General features: G+C 41.6%; 1 protein-coding gene across 9 annotated transcripts in view; it reads right to left on the bottom strand.

Moving 5' to 3' along the window:
• XDH (xanthine dehydrogenase) overlaps nt 1-17342 on the bottom strand; it is a 76849-nt gene that overhangs the window by 21816 nt on the left and 37691 nt on the right. For all 9 annotated transcript variants that reach the window (XM_064709527.1, XM_064709533.1, XM_064709529.1 and 6 more), the window contains 15 exons: nt 16670-16766; nt 15494-15602; nt 13906-14032; nt 13090-13151; nt 12315-12383; nt 11445-11513; nt 10912-10998; nt 8078-8219; nt 7404-7496; nt 6288-6439; nt 5381-5474; nt 4460-4569; nt 1624-1808; nt 697-865; nt 182-271 (listed from right to left, as the gene is read on the bottom strand). In XM_064709527.1, coding sequence (XP_064565597.1) covers nt 182-271; nt 697-865; nt 1624-1808; nt 4460-4569; nt 5381-5474; nt 6288-6439; nt 7404-7496; nt 8078-8219; nt 10912-10998; nt 11445-11513; nt 12315-12383; nt 13090-13151; nt 13906-14032; nt 15494-15602; nt 16670-16766 — 1655 coding nt within the window. The remainder of the gene's footprint in view (nt 1-181; nt 272-696; nt 866-1623; nt 1809-4459; nt 4570-5380; nt 5475-6287; nt 6440-7403; nt 7497-8077; nt 8220-10911; nt 10999-11444; nt 11514-12314; nt 12384-13089; nt 13152-13905; nt 14033-15493; nt 15603-16669; nt 16767-17342) is intronic.

The following is a 17342-nucleotide window of genomic DNA, read 5'->3' as shown; positions in this document are numbered from 1 at the left end:
AACAGTATTCTCAAGTGAGGAAAGGATTGAGACCCAAACACAAGCTTCATGCATGGCATTATCAAGGTTTATGTGATGAACATACTTGGAGACAAGAACATAAAGCACAGTTTGAGCTACAGAAAAGTCTGCATTTATGTCATGCTGACACTGCTACTTACTTGGGAAAGCTGCTACTTACTTGGAAGAGCTGGGCATTTGCAATGGGATCTTTGTGAAACAGCTCTGTAGCACTGATGTAGTTTGAAGGGACAGGCTCACACATAGTTTTCTGCCAGAGACATATTAAAGAAAATCACCTTCCCTTCCACCTCCTTTCTCACATTCCCTAGTGGCTCAGGATACTTTCCATTCTCCATCTCCCACTTAAGGTAATCCATAATCTACTGAGTTAAAGGTGAGTGAGGCTTAGGCTCTGTGTCAACAACAACCACAGAGCCACAAGACCACTTGTAATGAAGCAAATGGGAGAAGCCCAGGAATCATCCTGTGAACGACAGAGCCACAAGGAAGCAAGTGGGAAGACACACAAGTCACTGTTATGCAAGCAGTAGGGCAGCTCTGGCAGCTATTGCAGCATGGATTTTGTTATCAGGTGGGACTCTGCTCAAATCTGAACTCTCCCCGTGCCTCCCCCACCAAGGCAATACAAAGAGGTTCTCCTTCCCCAAATCTGCCTTGCCAGGGAGCACTCACAGTGCCACTCTTGCTCAGTTTCTGAAGGACTGTCAGGTAGAACTTGAAGAAGAAGCTGAGGGTGAGGGTGCGTCGGAAATCCACCATGCCGCCAGGAGCTGAGGGAGACAGATCCATCTCGGCCGACAGCAGGCGACAGGCATCCTGCAGCAGCTTCTCATTCCAGTCTCTGTGAGGGAACACAGGGGACACAGAGACCTTGTCAGACCTAAATTCACCAGGGCAGACTAACTCATCTGACACAGAATATGCTGAACTGGAAGGGGCCCATCAGGATGATCCAGTCCAGCTCCTGGCTTTGCACAGAACACCCCAAGGGTCACACCAAGTGCCTGAGACTATTGTCCAAATGATTCTTCAACTCTTCAGGCTTGGTGCTGTGACCACTGTCCTGGGGAGCCTGCTCCAGTGCCCAACCACCCTCTGGGTGAAGGAACTTTCCCGCTGATATCCAACCTAAACATGCCCTGACACAGTTTCATGCTGTTCCCACGAGCTGTCAAGCAACAGCCAGCAGTTCAATCTGTTCATAGCACATGTGTGAGCTTTGCTGACATCTTGGGCTCATTTTACCTTCCCTAAAGATATGGCAAAGCTATTGCATGATAAAAACTCTGATTTTTCCATCCAGTTTGAAACAAACCCATTTTTGTAGCATATCTAGCTGCTGTCCACTTCAACTGATGAGTGAATTTGGAAAGAAAATGTCTCTCTGAAAGAAGGAATGGCATGGATCTTTGAGGGTAAGGCATACTGAAGGAAGCAAAGCATTACACAAAACACACTGCTGCAGAAGATTATACTTCTTCCCCTTTCTCTTTTGATGTACTTTAAGAGAGCATTTAGGATGTTTTAGATATTTAAACTGCTCCTGTAAAAATCTGCACTGTTCCATGAGACAACCTTTATCACAGGAAAAATTCCTACCTGCCAGTGAGTTCCTTGCAAGTTTTTAGTGCCAGGACAGTGGTAGGAGCCATTCCTCCATAGCTTAGTTTTATCTCCTGCACTCTGCTTGTGCCATCTTGGAAGAGGACTCTCAGCCCACAGGTCACAATCGCAATGTCATCCTCACGACGGGAAGCCTGCTTGAAAGCTGAGAAGTATTCACCCTGAAAAACAGGAAAATATTTCTTTATCCTCTACCTTGGAATGCTTTGGAGTGAAAATGTGGACAAGTTTACCTATCTCTAAGTGCATGAGCTATTCCAGGCAACAGTATCTGGTTGATTCATTGTGCAGGGCCAAGCAGGACATGTTTGTTCAGGCAGAACTGTTTATTTTTTACATAATTCAGTGATTAATTCTAATGTATCAGTTTAGTGGTTGTTACCAAGCCTAGAACTGTGGGGGAAACAAGCTTTGACAGAGATCTGCTCATGCCTGTCCCATTTTTCCATATTTCAAGAGGAAAAACCAAGTCAGATTGTTTGTGCATAAACAAAATTACAGTTTTTCAACAAGCTTTTCTTCCTCAGAGGCTGCTAAGCTGGAAGTCTAATCAGTAAAACCCATATCCAAAACCCCTTCCCTTCAGAAGTCTTTGAAATCTGCAAGACCTGAAATCAGTAATCACAAATGTCTCTTAGTTCTAGAGTAGACCAGAATAATTCAGTATTAATAATTCAGTCTATTCAGTAGACCAGAATAATTACTAAATGAAAATTTAATCTGTTACAGGAAACAGAATTCTTAGTTACTATCCTGGTCTCCACAGAGCGAGGAAATTGTAAATGCACCAGCAACTGCAGTGCCCAAAACTCAGCAGCTCCATTACAAAGAGTGGCTGTAAATATGAGATTAACACTTTACCAGGATGCACCATGCAGTGGTGACACCCTGGAGCCACAGCATGGTCAGTCCTCTCAGTACCTGCCTGTGCTGCAGGTGAGGACAAATTGCTGTTCAGGCACCCTGCAGGCTAAGGGAGGAATCAGACCTGATGCCTTTGCACTGCCCTTCTGGAGAGTTTTCTGACACATTTCTTCTCTCCAAGTGACTCCACACAGCACAGCAGTCTGCTTCATTAATTACCTCTAATCTGAAGTGGACAGCAATTCTTTCATTATCACACAGAACAATTTCTCTCCTCTTGACAATGACAACAGTTTCACAAGAGGCCCCTTTTGTGCAGCAAGCACTTGTTACTGGAGATATAACTGAAGGGTGTGCTTCATTTCCTGAATCCAAATAATTACTCAGCAGCCAGCAGATAATAGCAGAGGAGCATCAATAGCATCCTTCCAGTGAGGACATTCTGCCACTCTGCTTGCTAAAACAATTAGCTTTCAAAGAGGAGAAAAAGCAGCCTCCTCTCTTACTGCATAATCAAGAGATTTCCAATAGCAGGATTGCAACAAGAGAGCAATATTGCCTTCAGTCCTCACAGGACACCTTAATTTTCTTCATTCAGAGTCTTGGAGGAGGAAAGGCACTCATGACCTTTCCTCACCTGGAGTGTAGGTAAGTGAACCATCACATCATCACATCACATGTCTGCCTGGGTCTCCTGGCAAACAACAGAGCAAGTTAATTCTTTCTGTTCTTTGGCCAGTTTTACCCTTGGTGTGACAAGTCACATGAACGCAAGGCATAACATCAGTTTCAAAGAAAGATAAACCAAAAAAAAAAAACCCACAAAAAAAACCCCAAACTATCGAGCTGTGTGCTGAAACAGCCCTGCTTTCATTCATGAGGAAACCACAGTTGCAGAAAACGTTGCCTGCTACATAGGGCTGATGCCACTGGCCCTGCTTGTAAACATTTGTTTGTTTTGTGAAATTGCCATGACACTGCCATATGGATGGAGGAATACAGTGCTTTCCATTGGCAACCTCAACCATGTTCCTCATTTTGGCAAAAAGTGATGCTTTTATCACAAAACCAAAGAAGGATTGCCCAGAAATAGATGGAAAAAACCACCATAAATAAAATAATTTTGTTCCTTTAGTAGTTAAATAGAAAAATTGAGAGGATAGACAAGGGATTTACTTGTTCTCTCCCATAATACAATGGCACTTGAAGTAAATCAGTGTTTTCCATTTATGAAGACAATGCATCACCATACTGCAAATCCTTGTATCTTATGACTAGGAGGCACAAACCCTAAGGTGGTAAACACCTTCACAAGCATAAAATTACAGTCTGATGTTCTCAGCCCTAAAGGAAAAAGCAGAGTTTTACTTCTTAGACACTGAATCAGTTGTGGTTTATGCTGCTACAGCCTCATTGGAAGCCCACATAGCCAAAATGCCCTAATAGCCAGTCCTTGTGGTTTACATCTTGCAGGAATGCAGAAACTGAACTTCTCTTTTATCCATACTGACTCTTCCCCATTTCATTTCCCATATAAGCTCACAGAAATTAAGCAGGAATCTTTGGCACATTAACTTCAGTCTGCATCAGAAATTACTAAAACCTTTTCTGTTCTGCTTTTCAAGAACTTCTACCTCTGGGAACATCATTTTAACACTTATCATTACCAAATGCACTCAAAAAGCTTCAGATAATAAAGTGAAATTTCTCTTCCTTGCACTAGAAAAATTCTTGAGCTTGCAATACTTTATCATAGAGCCCTGCTCCCCCTGCCTGTGAAGAAAAGTGTGCTGCTGAATTTTCTCCAAATAATTCACTTCCTTCCTGGTCCACATAAGGGACTACATAAGCATTTGGGAGTGGGAAAAGGTGCCTAACTTTGAAAACAACACTTAAATAACAACATTTTAGCTCCACAGACACTGAAGTTTTTTTCTTACAAACTTACCTTTTTGCTGTAGGGTATTTCAACAGAGAGAAGTATTTCTTCAGGCTTAACTATTGTCTTTCTGTAGCCAGTGAAAAACTTCTCATCCATGGTGACTGTCCTTTTGCCCTCTGTAGAGCAAAGGGACATCAATGGTGAATAAATGAAAAATGGCAATATTATGTGTGGAAAAGTCTTCAAACCACACAAATCACTCTTGATATGATATCTATTTCATTTTTCCACTCTCTTTCACCAAATCAGGAAAATCTTTCTCAAATTTATTTTGGTATTTATGGAATCTATAACAGCTTCTGCCTACATATTAAACTTTTTTTGTACATAAACTGATAAAAACAGATCTCCTTTATCTAAATAAAGCTTAGCCTCCAGGTGAGCCAGCTTCCAATACTAATTAAATCCTCCTCTTTCTCCTTTCCATAGCCTGCATACAAACCCAGTCCACTGACTGGACAGTCCAGTTATTTCAGGGATACTATTTAAAAAAAAACATTTCCTAAGAACAAATAAAAACTGAAATACTTGGCTTTCCTCTTGGAAAAAAAAAAAAAAAAACAACCCAAGTTTCAGTCTTTATTTGAATAAACCAGAAGGATTAAAGTATTGATAGTGACAGAAACTATTTATTGCCTATTATTTTTCATTAGTACACATCTTCAACCAGCTCTTCACAAGGATGTGTCTGTAAGTATATACACAGTACCAGAGATTCCATCTGGCAAACAAGTTCAAAATTCTTTAGGATGCCAACCTTAGGTCTAGCTTTAGGACTTTAGCCTCAAAAAGTGTGAAAACACAGAGGACTCAGGCCAATAATGTTAATTTCCACTTTCAAGTTCTGGCCTGACCTAGCAACCCATGGCAGAGGGCTGCTGACTGTCCCAGTCCCATCAGTGCCACAGGGAAATGTAATTAACTTACCTTTTGATATCAAAGTCAGTTTGCTTCCACTTGCCATTAACACAGGATTTAAGTCAGAAATTGGGCTTGCTGTCATTATGTTCCCACCAATAGCCTAGAGTGAAAATAATGCATCACAATTATTAAAAATTCTAAGCAATTTTTGGCCTTTAATTAATTGGGAAAACCTAAGTCCCACAAAATCAGATGCTGTCTCAGACAATATTAACATTTACCTGAAACAGATTTAGAACAGTGTTTTGGTAATGCATCAAGACTACCTTATGCTTAAATCTCATATGAATTTTGGCATGGTCGTGCAATCACTGTACCTGCTATTAAGGGAGGAGCCATGAAAATAAAAAAGGTATTTTCAGTAACAGTCAGGACCCCAGGGTTTTGGCTGCAAAACAAATGCATGGCAGAGTGTCTTGTGGAACAAAAGTTCTTGTTTGGTAGGTTGGTTTAGCTGCTTGCTTGATATTTTTTTCTTAGAGCACATGGAGTTTGAGCACACCTTCCCTTTAAAACTAAAGGAAAATTTGCCAGCTCTGATACATTAACTCCATGACTGCCCTAGTTGCCATGGCTATATATATACACACCTGCTTCTTTGAAGTTTGTCCAGCACTCTAAATACCTTTTTTTTGTTCAATTAGTCAAATCTCACTACAGTTGCCCCATTTGGTGATAACAGCAATGGAAGAGCTGGAGAACTGCCATGTTTCCATGTGTGGCACCAGTGCAGCACAGACACCAGCTGAGACCCCAGCACTTTCTGGGGTTGAGTTTTGTGTGCTGGTTTCTTTCCCAAGGTTTGCAAATGTTCTCCTGTGAGATCCACAGGGCACACCAACACCTCTTGAGGCAGGGAAGCTCCTCAGACTGAGCTTTCAGCTCCAGCCCCTGGTGCTCCTGAGTCACTTACAGCAACATTCCTGATCTGAGGCCCTGCAAACCAGCGCAGCTGCTCCAGGACAGCCTGGAAAATCTCTGTTTTGTAGGGAGGAAGGTCTGCCACTGCCTTCCTCATCACCTCCTCTACCGACTTCAGCGTACAGGCAGCGCCGATGGTGACCCCTGTAAACAAACAAAGGAAAAGAAATGCTGTTTTCCAAAATTTTGAGGCACACAAAGACAGTTACTGTGTCTGCAAAGTTCAGATGCCACTGAGTTCAATTAGACCTTCAGCTACACCAGGCTATTTGGAATGCACTGCATGTAAACATCAGATCCTCAGAATAAAATTCACCTTTGAAGCACAGCTCATGCTGGTGCTGTCTCCCACATGACAGTAACACCTAACAATACATTGATTGTTAATAATCAGTGTATTATTAACAATATTGGCCTCCTGTTGATATTAGTTTGTCCTTTGAGAAGTGAACTCCAAGTCCTTTCCAGTTTCCACACTTTAAATATCCTACCAGACATGGGGCCACATGCACTAAATTGTCCTAGGTACTTCTGTTTGTAAAGTTGACCCATTTCCATCACAAAGCTAAAGGCAATGGAATTATAGAATTGTTAAGGTTGGAAAAGACCTCCAGGGATCACTGAGTTCAGCCTCTGCCTGAACACCACCACATCAGCTAAACCACAGCAGCAAAAGTCACGTCCAGTCATTTCTTGAACACTTCCAGGCATGGTGACTCCACTACCTCCAGGGGCAGCCCAGCCCAGTGCTAGACCATGCTTTCAAGTGAAAAAAACCTTCTGAATATCTCCTGGCAGAGTCTGAGGCAGTTTCCTCTTGTCCTGTCACTTGTTACCTGGGAGAAGAGACTGACACCCACCTTGCTACACCCTCCTTTCAGGGAGTTCTACAAAGTGATAAGGTCACCCTTGAACCTCCTTTTCTCTGGGCTAAACATCCCCAGCTCAGTTTTTTACATATCACTCACTTGATTTCCAGTGGGAAAATGGGAAAGATATAACATATACAGAAAACAATCTTTAATCTGGGGATTTTCCTTCACACCTTCTTTATTCTTCCATGGAGTCCTCACTCACCTCACAGGTGTTCTGCCTCATTCTTGCTCACCTGTTTCAGTGTGCTGAACAGCATTCATTTCAGGGATCCATGCTGGTGCTATTATTACTGGATACAGGAAGTTCTTTAACCTCATCTCGATACCTTAATGAAAAGACACTGTTTGGTACCTGTGACATGGCTACTGCTGCACATAATCCTTCAAGAAAGGAAAATTATTACAATAAACCCTATAACATTTAGTAATTGTTTCATGAACCAATTGCTCAAGACAACAGAATTACTAAATATGTCTGAATTCTCCTCCTCATCACTTATGTTTTCAAAAGTCTCTATGTGGTGTGAGAAGGCAGTAAGATTTCAAGTATTGAGAATTTTCTCACTGAAAAGTCCTTCAAAATGAAGCTTTCACAACTGAATTAATTTGATTATGGGGACATTTCATGCTGTGTCGCTTCCCTCTTCTCAAAATTGCACAAAATAGCTCAAAGGCTCAGAGATCTGGAATAGCATTTTTTTCACCTGCCACAGCAAAGAATGGAGAAAAACATTCACTGTGAGATTTTCTTCTCAGGTAGATTAAACCTGTTCCTACATACAACCTGAAAATAAATAGCTTTCTAAAAGCAATGACATGAAAAAGGTTTCCATTTGCACTGTTCTCACAAAATACTTAATGGAAGGTTTTCCAACTGTTCATGATAAGCATCAGCTCTTTCTCTTACCCACTTCTGTGTTCCCCACAACGAGTTTGGCATTGGGGTACTGGGATTTGAGAGCCACCAGTTCATTGAGAGTCGTGGGCTGGATCCACATCACACGCTCGCCTTTGAAACACATCTGCTTCTGCTGTTTGTTACTCTGGGTCTGCAGAAGGGAATTCAGACAGAGCTCAGCCCCTACTTCAAGCCAAGAATCCCTGCTCACATGCTGCCCATGCCTGTGCCACGCTGGGCTCCATCTCAGCCAAGTTACTGACAGGGGGCTGGGATAGCCACACTGTGGTTGGCAGTTTGCCATTCCCCATCCTTCTGCTGGATGTGATGGAAGTCTTTCTCATCCTGACAAAAGCTCTCCCTTCCTGTTACTGCCAGGTGCATCCTGCTGCCACACCTCCCTAGCAAGATCTGTGCCAGCAAGCTCCATCTGACCAAGGCTTTGGCACATGCCCGTGGCTTCAGTTGCTTCAATGGTTTTTCCATTCTCATCTCAATCAAAAAAATGTCAGTTTTTAGCACAGATTAACTGCAATTAACCTGCTAGGCCAGGTTCTGATTATCCTTTTCACTACTTCACCCAGTGACGAAAGAAAACATGCTATCAACATGAAATCTCCTTGGGCAGGAGAACATGTTAGAGAAGAAACAGAGGAGCCCTATCTCAAGCTGAATCTATCTCATGCTATGGTCTAAGAGAACCCACTCATGCTGTAATTCATAACACATTTAAGCTGGGTACAGCAGCAGAAATAATGAATGAATTTCAGTTGTTAAATGTGAAGGAAGCTGTAAATGCATCATGTGCTGGATTAGATTCCTGGCTGGGACGCATTGCTTAGGGGGAGGATCCTTGAAAAAGACAGGAATGAAACATGGAGAGGAACTCATCTCACCTAACTCTTAATGTCATTGTGAGCCAACCAACTTGTACTCCTGCTGCGGTGAGGGGAGTTTTTTGAAAAGACAACTATTTGAGATATGTATTCAGCTACACCTTGTAATTCTGTAGTGGTTTTGCTTTGTCAATTTGAGATTTTATGGTTAATGTATTAATGTGTGATAGGTTTAGTCTTGGTTAATTATTAGTGTACTCATTTTTTGTTGTGAGGTAGGATTAGGAGAAAGGTAAAGTAGGTTTGAAACACTAAAAGGGTATAAAGGAAAGTTTATTAATAGTAACTAAAAGGAAGAGTAATAGGAATTAGAATAAAATACCTTTAGGACACTGCTCTTCCCCCCACAATCTTTTCTGTCCCAATGACAATGTAAAGAAACAACCCCTAAAATTTCAGTCAGTTTACTACTTCTAAAATGGTCTTTTTTGTTAATGTTATGGAGACTTCTCTACAAGAAAAATGGTTCTCTCTATGAATAGCAACTGTCTGGAGAAATCTGCAATCATGAAATTCCTCTCATTTTCTACAAGTTTTTCTCACAGTTGTGTTTATGGGCCATGTCAACTTATGGGGTACTGTTTTGAAGATGAGTTGTTTAAAGGCACAAGTTCTCATTATTTACTTCTGAAGTTATTTTCTTCTTAAGGGCACAAGATCTTTATTACTTTTTTGTCTTTCTCTGTTTGAACTTTTCATAGGATTACAGTTACTTTAACATTTGCTTACTTTAGTATGAAGGCCTTTGCTTGATATCTACAATTGAAATACTTTAAACTCTACACCTTTATGTGTTTTAGGGAAAAAGAGTCTTTTCTCATATCTTCACAAGAGGATTTCAGCCTAAAACCAAAGGTATCTCCTCATTTCTCCTATCCAGGATTGCTTCTTCATTGACTTTGGTGTCTTCATGTTGTTGGTTGGACTCCATGATCTTTAAGGTCTCTTCCAACCTGGTCATTCTGTGAATTCCTTTACATTGTCTGCATTTTTGTTCCTTCTCTCACACTGGGGAGGACTGAAGTATTGAAAGAGTTAATATTTTGTTTGGAGTTAAGAGTTAATAGTTTGTAGATGATTACCTGACCCAGGCCAGGCTTGGTAGTTTGTGGTGGGAACTGCAGCCAGGGGGGCTGATGGCCTCTCCTCTACCCTGCCGGGTGGTTGTGGGTGAATATTTAATGGTGATGGAATCTTGGCCGAGCCAGCCTGGCCCAGGGAAGCTCTTAGGGCTGGTGGGTCTGGCTCAGCCCTGCTCAGTAGTAGCAGGATGTCAGAAATGGCAGCCAGGCCCAACATCGGCCCTGCGGCCTCTCCTGCCCTACCCAAAATCCAACAGGGGGAAGATACCCTGGGAAAAGGGACCAGGCCCATGGCAAAAACCACCCAACCCTTGTTACCTCTATGAACCAGAAAAGAAATAAAAATCCTTAGCTTCTTTCATCTTTAACATGTGTTTTTTACAAAAACACAAACTTTCCAGTAGCTAAAAACTTTACATCACTTCCATGAATGCCTCTCATACAAAACCCCACCACAAGTTCCTACACTATAAAGGTAACACAGGGAGAAAAGTTCAGATATATCTGTATTTGAGGCAGAAGTTAACATCTGACCTAGTCAATTGACATTTGGATTTTAGCTACTGTTCCACCCCCCGACAGGCAGTGACTGGGAAGGAAGGCAACTCAAGAGCAGAGAGACATATGGTGAGAACCAGAAAGAAAGCCAGACTGCTGGAGCAGGCACTTGGCCTGCATATTTCTTCTAAGCCATCCTGGCTCAAACACCTTGTGTTTTATAAAACAAGAAAGGATTCATGCCCATGCATTTTCATTCATTAGCAGCCATTTTTGCCCTGCCATTTCCTCAGGACAGAGTTACTCAAACCTTGTGCACAACAACTAAGCCAACAAATCACTGCTATTTCTTTCTGAATGAACTTACCATTAACTCTGGTGGGAAGATTGGCTCCTGTGTGGGATCCAGTGGCTGAAACTCAGAAGAATTGAACAGGCTGGAGGAGGTCATTGTCTGTGACAGAGAAAATGCAAACGGCTAATGACTGAGGAGAAAGCTCTCCACATATAACCATAACTCATTCCTCTTTCAACTCAAATCCCTGTTACTATTTTATTAAGCAAAATACAGCAAACACAGCAAAATGATGCCACCTGATTCAGCATTTAAGGTCCTCCAGTCATATTTTTCTGATTCCCCTGCATGTCTTGTCAGAACCCTCAACCCTGAACGCACTAATACATTTTAGTCAATCAGAAGTGCCATCCCTTTCACATTGGCATGTTAAATCATGTCAAATACACCTTTTCTGAGGTCGGCTCTTCTGACCACAAAACATAAATTAGTCTAAATTGCTTTGCCTAGATATTGGTAAAATAAAAGCACCAGGCTTGGGCATGCAATAAAACATCAGAAATAAAGGAAAAAGTACTAAAAGTACTAGTTGAAAGGCACCTTACCACACTGTCCTCTTTTCCATTCATGCAGCAGCCTGGACCATTGGCCTTGCCTCCACAGCAGCCCCCATTCTGAAGAACAAAAAAGCACACTCCAGCTATTCTAAACATAGTCAGAACTTTGTGACTTCTACAGAATAGTCCTCCTCTCCTATCAATCCCCAGATTTCAGAAATTTGCAGTCACATTTTTCATTAATAAACTGCTTGAAAGAAAGGACTCCAAGCAGTCTTAATTGTTGGACTATTCCATGCAACACTGGATGCTTCCTAAAACCAATCCAAGAAATTCCTTGGAAATTTCTGGTAATGAATTTCATTGTATTCTCTGCTTCTTAAGTTTATTTTATACTCACACTACCTTAAGCACCAATTTCTTCTTTCCATTCCTTCATTTGTTTTGTACCTAGACTGATACATTCAATGTGATTAACTTTTTTCCCCTCCAGATATTCCAAAATATTTCAATTGCACAGTTTTGGAACAGAGAGGAAATTGCTTCATTCATCACTGGATGGCAAAGTTTGGGAAAGATCAGAGTGGGGAATTTAGACCTGTTTTCACAGAAAATGCATCACTTCAGTGCACCAGAAGCTGGTAATAGATTGCTTACAATTGTCACCATGCTATTTGACAGAAGAGTTGTTCCTTGAAGACTCAGAAGGAACATCACTGTTTTAAAACCCACATCACGATGGCCATTCATGCTCATTGGGACATACATCCTCAGTATTTTCCAAGAGATAGACAGCAAAAACAGCTCAGAGAAGTTCTGAGTATCTGCACCACAGCAGAGCCAGAGAGGTGACTAACACATCAAAGCTCCAAATGCTATATTGAAAATTGAGGTTATGTGTCTTAACATCCAGCTTACCATGGTATTTTCCTTCCCACTACGACAGCATCCAGTGCCATTGGCAACTTTGCCACAGCAATTCATGTCCTGTGGGAACAAAAACTGTTCTGAGGAAAAATGTGCAGGTTCCAAGGAAATTAAGTAGGTTTGATCCCCTTTTGAGAGAAATATCCAAAGCAGAAGGAAGGTGTCAACCACATAGGTGTTTCTCTTGCCAATGGAAGGCAATATCCTGCAGTGTGTCATGCATGCGTACCATGCTGATAAATCTCTTGTTCTGGTTTGGAACTACTCTGAGAAAATTTGTGCAAAGCTTCATACTGCACCTAAATCACCAGAAGAATTCTGGGCAAGAGCCATAAAATAGTGATTTCAATTTCTTTCCAGAGCTATTCCTGCTCAAAAATGCAAATTCCTCCACAGCATGTCCCTACCAGTGCACCAAACCTTCACAGGTAATTCACACCAGCATCAGCTGCAAGTTGTATTATGCAGAGAGGGTGAATTTTTCTGAGACTGAGAGAAAAGAGTTACAGAGTCTGATTTCCTGTGATCCAGAAAGGGACCATCAGATGGATCTTATTGAAGTGTCCCCAGCAAGTGGAGAGAGTAAAATGTTTACTCTATCTGAATTATTAACACATGAATCACATAAACAGAGGTCAAGAGTTGGAGCTGGGTTGTTGGAACATATATATTTCCTTCCTCCCCATTTGAGTTCATAGCATGTTTCAGTAACAGAAAGACAGCCAGCTTTCCAGGTTTCTTTAAAACATCATCTAAAGCCACTTACTTTAGCAAATGTCCTGTATCCTTCCAGAATGGGTCTGTAGCCTGTACACCGACACAAGTTCCCTGCATTGTCAGAGCAAAAGGATAAGGATTTAGTGTCATTTGGCTAAAAATTTATCTTCTTTTAAAACATTCTATTGTTTCCCACAAAAGCTTGTCAAATCTTGATACAGCTAATGAAAAAAATGGGAGGAGGAAAATTTCATTAGGAACCTTGCAACAACCCTACCATTCCTGTTTGTTGAAATTTAAACTGAAATTCATCTAGAACAAATTCAATCTGTCTTATTCAGTATTCATTTACCTCAATTGTGTGAGTCTTATCAGTATACCAACTAGTCTGTCTCCTGAATTACCCAGAGATTGCTTTCTCCTGCATCATCATTCCTCTCAGATCACTGCTGGAAGCACAGTGATGACTCTAACCTCAGCACCAACAGCAGCCTCTCACAGGATTTACACAGTTGGGTTCTGCCCCACTCCATCATTGCACGTTGCTGTCTTGGTCCTTGACTTGAGGACAAGTTCTCTGTCACTTCTGCAGGCTGTTCTGACAGCAATGAATAAACAAGGACACTTTCATGCCCCTCAAGCACAGGCCACCTTTTGGGCTCCTAATCCCAGACTGAGGCCACTTGGCCCTGCTTATGAACTATGACCTGGCTGGTCTCCAAGTGAAAAAGCTACTTCTTAGCCTCACAGCCACCAGCTCTTTTTAACAAAATACATTGAATAATGGTGCACCTCCATCCCACTGAGTGAAGCAGATGTAAATAAAGCAGAACAGGTTGCACCCTTGCCGGGCTGTGAATATTACCTTGGAAAGCATCTTCAATGTCCTCCATGTGGGGCTCGGGGTTGTTCCGAAGCAATGTGTACATGGACATGACAATGCCTGGAGTGCAAAAGCCACACTGGGACCCATGACTCTTGGCTATTCTCTCCTGAGATCAAGTAAAAACTACAATTAGCCCATAATGTCAAGGTGAGTTCATTGTTGTGCTTGTTTCTATTACACTAGTGTTAAAAGCAAAACCCAGTATCACAGAGGAGTTAAGATTATCATCAGATGTTCTCTGGTCAATTAATCTATGGGACAGCCTTCAAAGAGGAGAGCAGCTTGAAAAGTTTGCACCTAGGCTTTTATTGTATTTGTGGGGTGCCCTGGGGCAGGAAGGAATGGTGAATTTGACTCCATGTCCTTAGAAGGCTAATTTATTATTTTATGACACTGTATTATATTAAAGAATGCTATATTATACTAAAGAATACAGAAAGGGTACATACAGAAGGGTAAAAAGATAATAATGAAAACTTGTGACTCTCTCTAGAGTCTTGACACAGCTTGGCTGTGATTGGCCAGTGAGTGAAAATACTCACATCAAAAACTAATGAAACAATCACCAGTTGGATAACCAATCTCCAAAGACATTTCAAAGCAGCAAAACACAGGAGAAGCAAATGAGTTAAGAATTGTTTTCCTTTTTCTGTGAGGCTTCTCAGCTTCCCATGAGAAGAACCCTGGGCAAAGGGATTTTTCCAGAAAATATGACTGCCACAGGCTTTGAACTCAAAGTGACTGAGGGCCACTAGAAGATTCCAAGGAGATCAGGAATTCTTCAGATTTACCATGCTAGCAAGCTTTGGGTTACCTGCCTAAACCTGACTTTGAATTTCAAAACTTCGCTGTCAGAATCTTCAGGTGGGAGGAGAGAAAAGAAGACAAAGGCTGCCATCCATTCACGCACATTGAACTTATTTTTCACCTTGTTATTCACTCCCTCAGATACTGGCACAAGTCCTACCCCTTGTGCAAGCTGAGATGAATCACAGTTTACCTTAAGGCAGCAGGTCTGACAAAGAGAGGCAAGGCTGCATTGTAGCACCTTGCTACAAGAGCAAGGATGCACACGGCTGTCACTCCTTCTCAGCAAGAATATTTTGAGACTCCAGAAACATCACTGAACCAAAACTTTCTTCACTACTACAGGGAAGGTTCCTAACTATGCAAGATCAGAAACCAAAGTCATTTGTTGAAGGCCATAGGAGAGCCCAAACCTATCCCAGATTTCCTAGCTGCAGGTCATTAGATTGGCTTTCCTCACAACATCAATCTTCCCAGACCAGGATGTGGAGAAAATACAGCCATGCAAATGCAGCCCAAGGACAAAAGCACTGGCAATTCAGCCAGGATAGCATGAGTTAACCTGTTAGGGGCAGAACAGAACCCTAGCATTGCCTCAGGAGTTTGGTTCTGTCACTCAGCTATTCCTGCAAGTATGGATTGCTCATGTGGAGAGTCAGCCCCATGGCTTTAGCGAAGGCCCCAGTGTCCTGGAATAAGTTTAAGTAGCACAAGAAAATATGCACAGAGGGTTTTAAAGTTCCCAGTATTAATAGCTTACCTGGGCTGGGTGCAGCCTGGATTTGGTGTTTCCTATGCCTTCAACAGTAGTTACAGCCACGTGATGCAGGGCACAGACAGGGAAGAGACAAGCATTGGCAGTATGGTGGCTAAAACACTACATTAAGGTCATTTCATTTAACACTGCTGCTCAGCAAAGGAAAAAGGGAACAGGAGCAGTGAAAAATACTCAGAAGCTACAGCAGTGAACATAATAAGAGCACTTAAGTAGATGTGATACAACAATTAATTACAAATCAAGTCCTACAGCAGCACCCAGTAATCCAAAGTTCCAATAAATATCCCTTGCAGTTTGATCCAGGTATACACCATAGGATTTCACCTAGATATAGCAACTTTAAACATCCCTGTTGCACATAACCCACAAAAGTAATTTACAGGGGCAGACCACAAATACCAAGATGTTGTGCAGCTGGACACTTGCAAAGTTACATAAGAGACTGGAGTTTTGTTGGGTTTTTTTCTTTTAGCTAGAAAGCTGTTTCTAGATGGAAAACATGGGGGAAAAGTCTAGACTGAAGGTAAAAGAGATTAATGTTGCCAAAACTCTCATAAAAACTAGCTATTTTATCTCATTTCAATCAAGACAGAATAAGGACCCTAAAGATATCTTGTTTATGGCTATTAAGAGAGGATCCAAGTTATAGTATCTCCAAGCATTATTCCAAATATATTAAAGATTTCAGTGCTTTCTGTTCCCCACAGTAAAACTAAACTGAGGCCTGTGTCTGTCTCATCCTCTCTTTGAATTCCCCTTTGTTTTTATTCCATTTATTCCCCTGTCAATTAAAGTGAGAAGAGGAGGAAATTTTGTCTCAGGAAATAATTATGGAAGTTGCAGTACAAGTAGAAAAAAAAGTTAATATCTGCTGGCATAGAGAAATGAGATTATTGTCATAATACAATAACAATAAAGATTTTATCACAATAATCATTATATGGTTTGTCACAGGACAAAGTTAACATTAGAGTCAGTGCAGATATTGCAGGGCACAAGTAAATAGTTCCTTATAAACACTGTGCAATGCTTTAAGAAAGAAGCTTTCTTATCTCAGCCTTCTGAGCTTATGTTCTGAAAGTGAAAAATGATGTTTTGGCAGAAACATTCATTATATAACTTTTTTTTTTAAGTAGTACCATAGACTGCAAAGGATACAGGATTTTCTTTCTGAAGGGATCATATTTGGATATCATAACAGTGCAAGCACCACATCCACCTTCTCCACAGCCTAGTTTGGTTCCACACAGGCCCACTGAGAGAACAGGAATTAAGGAAAACACAAAAAGAATTGGCACAAACTTGCTCAAGTCATCAATCAAGGCTGAGGAACAAGTTCCTGCTGGAAGCAAATCACTCATTTCTTCTGCAAAATAATTTAACATAAGCAAAGTTTCAAAAGCTGGCATGTGACTGTTGAGATCAACACCCAAACCCCTCAGAAGGCCACGGCCCACACTCCAACACACTCTCAGAAACAAACAAAAAAAAATATCCTCAACTGCAACAGTTCCCACTTTCCATGAGTCAGAAAAGGAAATGACACAAGGGAGATAAAGCACTGGTAATTGCTGAGCAGGAGCTGTTCAGGCATGCAGCCACATGCATGAGCCACGCAGTGACATCCTCCTTTAGCACCTCTCACTGGTGGGGCTGGATTTCTTCCTGCACCTGCTGACTCCTACCACCCAGAAGGCTGCCAGGAAGGGCAGCCACTCAGGGCTACAAGTTACACAGTTTAGCACCGGCTGGGAGCTGCATTTGAACTGCTCACAAACTACCTGCATCTCCAAAGTCATGGTCTGGCCACCCCATTTCTGATGGCTTGCCA

The sequence above is a fragment of the Zonotrichia leucophrys genome, chromosome 3 (genome assembly GCF_028769735.1).
Source record: "Zonotrichia leucophrys gambelii isolate GWCS_2022_RI chromosome 3, RI_Zleu_2.0, whole genome shotgun sequence".
Taxonomy (NCBI): Eukaryota; Metazoa; Chordata; class Aves; order Passeriformes; family Passerellidae; genus Zonotrichia; species Zonotrichia leucophrys.
Note: the sequence above shows the minus strand (reverse complement) of the source record. Positions and strands in the feature narration are given on the sequence as shown.